Here is a 6,463-nt window from a genome sequence, read left to right on the forward strand (position 1 = left end):
CGGGCGTGGGCAGAGAGGAGAGGACGAGGTCGGGCAAGGGCAGAGAGGAGAGAATGAGGCCGGGTGAGGGCAGAGAAGAGAGGATGAGGCCGGGTGAGGGCAGAGAGGAGAGAATGAGGCCGGGTGAGGGCAGAGAAGAGAGGATGAGGCCGGGTGAGGGCAGAGAGGAGAGGACGAGGCCGGGCAAGGGCAGAGAGGAGAGAATGAGGCCGGGCAAGGGCAGAGAGGAGAGAATGAGGCCGGGTGAAGGAAGAGCTGAGCTTGTGCCATGACCAGAAGACAGAGACAAGGAATTCAAATTCCTTTCTTTTTGGATACATTTTACCCTTTATTAGCAGGTGATTTGGGAAGAGGGACGGTGCCCAGACATTTGTCTGCTTCAAAACCTGTGCAATACAAATTTGCGTGTTAAAGAGGAGGAGGTACAGCATACATTGTGCTTATATCTCCATCACAAAGCCTCAGGTCATTGTTCACGTTTAGGATGTGTTTATGTTTACGTTGTGTTTTGAGGAACTGATATTTTTTTTATTTGAAGACACAGGTTGGATTTTTTCTGTAGGCCTGCTGTTTTTATTACATATATGGATTGGGTTTCGGAGTCTTCAGTGATCTTCAAGTTTGTAATGTGAAGAATGAAAACTTGACTCACTCCCTCTGAGATGACCAGAACACAAGCAAAGGGGTTCCACAGATTTTCACAAAGTAAAGTGAAGGGAAGTGAAGTCCCATCTTTGACAGATATCATCAGAATAGGAATCCTCATTGAAGCATAACCCCCCCATCTTCTGTGACAATTGCACATTTTTATTTCCCCTCATTTTGCATTCATACCAGGACAAACGGTAAGGTTGGATCACGGACAGTGGCTCAGAGGTTCTAAACTTTCCTTATTTTATCCAAAACTGGAAACATTTGTAACTACTATATGTGTAAAGCTCTTTCCATAAACACAGTCGTTCTGGTGGTATGGAGAATAATTACCTCGCATTACTGTCCGAACTGACCGCACGAGGTTCATCATCTGTGACTTGATTCCAGGCTCTTCACCAAAACCACCAATTCCCTGTTCAGCTCCCCAGCCAACTGCAAGTCAGAGCAGGAAAAACAAAACATTGTCAGATAAACAATACAATGACATGTGGACAGATTACACAGCGATGAGATTATTATTTACAGAAGTATAGAAAGCATTACAAGTCTGTCACATTCTTCTCAAGCCCAGGCATCCAATTTGGCATGAAAGAGACCCAGTCCTCTGCCCATTCCAGACAAAGTGTCAGTGTCTGCTTGTACCACCTCCCCTCTAGAATGACATATATATCATCATGGGAAAGCTCCAGTGTCAGGGATTACCCACGTCAATGATGTCACTGCCACACATCACATGGCTGTACAAAGATCTGGCTATTGGCCTGTCAGGCCAAGCACTGTCACATGGTGGAGGTCACCTGTTCCTTTTAGCATACCCTATAGCCCTATTCCTTTATACCTGGGACACACCAACAGATCCACTGCACAGCAATACTAATAATAAAGAATATGTCTCTATAGACCATGTGCTCTGTATGACTACTGTTAGGGTTCCCTTTAGGTAATATAATCTATATGGCTGTCATTGGAGTGATGGGTCTGCATGGCTGGTAATAGGGTCCCGGCAGACAAAGTGTTCCATATGGCAGTCATTATAGTCCCTAAAGATGATGGGGTCTGTATAGAAGTCATTGTGGTGCCTACAAATACTGTGGTCTGTATGGCAGTCATTGTGGTCCCTATAGATGATGTGGTCTGTACAGCTCTCATTGGGGTTCCTATAGATACTGTGGTCTGTATGGCAGTCATTATGGTCCCTGTAGATAGTGTGGTTTGTATGGCAGTAATTGTGGTCCCTGTAGATGATGGGGTCTGTATGGCAGTCATTGTGGTCCCTGTAGATGATGGGGTCTGTATGGCAGTCATTGTGGTCCCTATTGTGGTCCCTGTAGATGATGGGGTCTGTATGGCAGTCATTGTGGTCCCTGTAGATGATGGGGTCTGTATGGCAGTCATTGTGGTCCCTATAGATAGTTGGGTCTGTACAGTTCTGATTGGGGCCCCTATAGAAGGATCCAAATGACATGGCCCCCCAGGGATGATATACAGACATTGGGGGTCTCCTCCTATATTCAGTCCCAATAGTCCCCATGGACATTGCAGTGTATGTGGCTATCCTTAGGGTCTGATATCATGACTTCCCTTGATTCCCTCTATTGATACCAGATTGGCCCCCTGCAGTCTCCCTTCATCCTCAGAGCTTTCCCTGTCCCCATGCTTTGTATCCCAGCATTGCCAGGCATCTCTAACCCTGCCAGATGTTTCAGAACTACAAGTCCCAGCATGCACCGCTTCCCCCTCTAGTCACAACAAGCGATAGTTTCGGCTCCCCCGGTCCCTTCCCAAATGCCCCGGCTCTCACTCTTGCTCAGGAATCGCTCCTCATGCAGCACGGCGATGGCATTGACACAGAGCAGGGCGGCCTGCAGCAGGGAGTACAGGGTGAACGCCATCTTCCCGAAGTCCTGTGACGTGGCGGCCGGCAGGGAGCGCTGGGCGCAGCTATGGACGGGGCGGCGGGAGGGACAAAATACATCAGAGCGCGAAGCGGCAGCACAGGGACATCCCACCAATGGGAATGAAGGCAGACAAACTATAATATTATTCTATTATACCCTGATTCCTTCCTTACTGCACAGGGCTGGCAGATGAAGCATCAAGATGAATTTTAGAAGCATTTTCAGCTTTCATAACAAAAACCAGGCCTGGGAACTCCAGCAATGGCCCAAAGGCTGCAGCTAATCCAGGAGAAGACACTTGAGAATAAAGAATACATACAACACAATAGACTTTGTTTATAAAACAGGGAATCTGACATTCCTTTAACATTCACTGGTGGGAATCAATTACTGCAATTGAAACACATTAATCGGGTAGATTCCCACCAGGGAATGTTTGGGGGAATGTCTGATTCCCTGTTTTATAAACAGAGCTTAATGAGTTGTATCACAATATGGAATGCAGGGGTCAGATGTATGTATCACAATATGGAATGCAGGGGTCAGATGTATGTAATAAACAGCATAACATGTAGAGTGCAGGGGTTATCACTATGTAATACAATATGTTGCATACAGAGTGCAGGGATCGGAACAATGTATCTACACGGCACTGTCAGGACAATGCTATGTACATCACAGAGCGCAGTCTGTGTGGCAGTCAGTAGAGTTTCTAGAGGGTGCAATCTGAACTGCAATTATTGTGGTCTCTATAGAGGATGTAGTCTGTACAGTGATCCATACAGCAGTCACTGAGGTCCCTACGAATGACGGAATCTGTTTAGAGGATGTTATCTGTGTAGCAGTCTTTTAAGTCTCTATAGACCATGTAGTGTGTATGACAGTCTTTGGTGTCCTTATAGCCAACGTAGTCTGTGGGGCTGTCATTGTGCCCCTTATGAGTGGTCTAATCTGTATGGCAGTCATAGAGGTCCCTGTGAACAATGTAATCTCTATAGAAGTCATTGAGGTCCCTGTGATTAATGTGATCTCTATAAAAGTCATTGGGGTCCCTGTAGATGATGTGATCTCTATAGAAGTCATAGGGGTCCTTAAAGGTGATGTGATCTCTATAAAAGTCATTGGGGTCCAGGTAGATGATGTGATCTCTATAGAAGTAATTGGGGTCCCTTTAGATGATGTGATCTCTATAGAAGTTAGATGATGTGATCTCTATAGAAGTAATTGGGGTCCCTTTAGATGATGTGATCTCTATAGAAGTCATTGGGGTCCTTACAGATGATGTGATCTCTATAAAAGTCATTGGGGTCCTTACAGATGTTGTGATCTCTATAGAAGTCATTGGCGTCCCTGTAGATGATGTGATCTGTGTAGTTGCCATTGTGTCCTCTATAGAAATTACTAGGGTCCCTATAGCCAATGTGGTCTATGTGTCATTGTAATCCCTATAGAAGATGTATTTTGTATGGCAGTCTTTGAGGTCCATGTAGAAAATGTCCATATGGCAGACTTTGTGGTCCCTGTCAAGTGTGTGGCCTATGTAGCAGTCATTGAGGTCCCTATAGACTGTTTGATCTGTATGGTAGCCATTGTAGTTCCTATAATCTATGTGGTCTATATGGCAGTTATTATTATCCCTATAGATGATGTAGTCTGTATAGCAGTCTTTCATGTCTCTAGAGACAATGTTTTTTGGCAACCATCAGAGCTTTAAAAGGATGATGTGGTCTAAAACACAAACACGGGCTCTCTTGGGATGAATCGGCCTATGTGCAATTATATTGGAACAATCCAGTCTAAGTGGTAATTATTAGGGTCCCTGGAGATGAAGCTGACAATGATAATTAGCTGCTCTGCAAATTGCATAAGCATTGTCAGCCTACTGTGGAGGTATTTTGTAGTACTGTTCTAGGTTGACAACATTGCTTCTCCATAGATACACAAAATAAGCGTTGTCACTCTATGAGAGGAAGTGAGTTACCAGCAGAATCCCCCAGTCACCACCCACGGACTGGTAAACTTTTATTAATTACATTTTGTTCTTTGGTTTAAATGCACTTCAGGTTAAAGTTTTACAACAATTCTTACATGTGAGAAGTTTCTTTAATAAATAATAAATAGATCACAGACTGCAGACCAGAGAAATCTGAATATATTACCAAGTCAGAGGGAAGAACAGTCCATGGATGATAGAGGTGGACTTGTTATCCCAGAAGAAGGCGCTCTCTTTGTGTAGAGAAAAGTTATAAAAATCGTGAGTAGTCACTGTGAAGTATGCGATGGTCCTGATTTATTAAAGTTCTCCAAGGCTGGAGAGGATACACTTTCATCAGTGAAGCTGGGTGATCCAGCAAACCTGAATCTGGTCCAGGTGTCAAAACATTTGCTAGGAATTTACTTTTAAGAAATCCATTTCAGGTTTGCTGGATCACCCAGCTTCACTGATGAAAATGTATCCTCTCCAGCCATGGAGAGCTTTAATGAATCAGGCCCAATGTATCACTGCAGCCATGTGTATAGTCAGATGAAGAATACCCAGAATACAGAAAACCTCAAGTTTTCTTAAAATACTGATATACATATTGCTATTTATTTTTGGCACTTCATTGCTATAGGGCATCATTGCAAAACCAAGGTAAAAAAGTAAGTCATCTGTGCTCCATAAATTTAATTGTTAGCACAGTCTTTTATTTCATGCTACACTGTACTGGAATTAAAGCAGAATTAAACCCTAATCTCTAAAACGTGACACCAGGTAGGATCATGGGTAAAAGAAACTTTATAAAGGTGGTCCTGCATTTGTCAATTGGTGTATGATTACAGCACACTATCCATACCTTCCAGATATTGATACTTTACCTGTTTGCCTCTGTGAACCCATCGATTGTCAGAGCCAGATAGGAGGGCTCCCTAAAAATTGCCAACCAATAGGAAAGCTCCCTGGCACTTACACTATCCACTAGCATAGCTGAATCCCATTTGCTGTTGGATGTTAGAGAACACTCGTGAAAAAAAAAAATGAACACAGATTAAACATTCCTGATCAATGTTCGATCGATATATACATGAAATATAATGATCAGGTTTTTATCTAACATTGAATTTATTATAAATGTCATAGTGTGTGGCTTTCATTGTTCTATTTTTTTAATTTCCTAACATCTGTTATTTTATAATTAAAATACTCACTCAGAATGCATAGTAGTTAGATTTTTTTGGGTACGGGTCCCTGCCTGATGGGCAAAGCAAGATATTGTTGGATCCAGACGAAGAAGGAAATAGCGTAACAGTGGCAGGGAGAGAGAGAATACGGGAATCTTGGACCTTAAATAGCTGGGGGACAGCACTACCAGTGGTAGGTGTATCACAGCATATTAGCATGGTGGTCAGTGGGAAGAATGTCTCTTACATTGCTGGCCCTTACAGATCGCCAAAAAGATCATTGGTGTCACTTAAATTGACCTGAGAGATACAAATCGTTCATTGTTCCATGAACCCCTAGCAACCTCTGGAGGAACCCTGTTTGAGAAACACTGCCCTAGTCTAAAACAAGAGCACCTTCTTGCCTGATTATGCCTGCTTTGAGTTCCATAGGACTCCACTTTTTAAGGCCAACACTGCAGGTGTAAGTTAAGGTAAGTATAACTGTAACTTTATATACTTTATATACTATACAGATACATTTTTCACCTAGATATAGGACCTGATTTATTAAAGCCCTCTAATACTGAGGAATATAGATTATCATGGACGATTTAGCAAGTTCAGATCAGTTCCAGGTCTGTTGGATCTCCCAGGTTCACCTATGATAGTCTATCTTCTCCAGTATCCAAAAGCTTTAATAAATCAGGCCCATTGTAGGTGTAATGCAAGGTCCTCTTTATATTAATACATTCTTACTGTAATGCATA

At 43.0% G+C, this 6,463-nt stretch overlaps 1 protein-coding gene across 1 annotated transcript in view; it reads right to left on the bottom strand.

Annotated features, from left to right (window-relative positions):
• The window catches only part of IER3IP1 (immediate early response 3 interacting protein 1), a 4,179-nt gene extending 1,595 nt beyond the window's left edge, over nucleotides 1-2,584 (bottom strand). The window contains exons 1-2 of the mRNA XM_072416719.1: nucleotides 2,456-2,584; nucleotides 985-1,086 (exon numbers count right to left, since the gene is read on the bottom strand). Of these exons, the coding sequence (XP_072272820.1) occupies nucleotides 985-1,086; nucleotides 2,456-2,546 (193 nt within the window). The 5' untranslated portion in view covers nucleotides 2,547-2,584. The remainder of the gene's footprint in view (nucleotides 1-984; nucleotides 1,087-2,455) is intronic.
• Nucleotides 2,585-6,463: the final 3,879 nt, after the last annotated feature.

This window comes from Pyxicephalus adspersus, chromosome 6, assembly GCF_032062135.1.
Source record: "Pyxicephalus adspersus chromosome 6, UCB_Pads_2.0, whole genome shotgun sequence".
Classification (NCBI taxonomy): domain Eukaryota; kingdom Metazoa; phylum Chordata; class Amphibia; order Anura; family Pyxicephalidae; genus Pyxicephalus; species Pyxicephalus adspersus.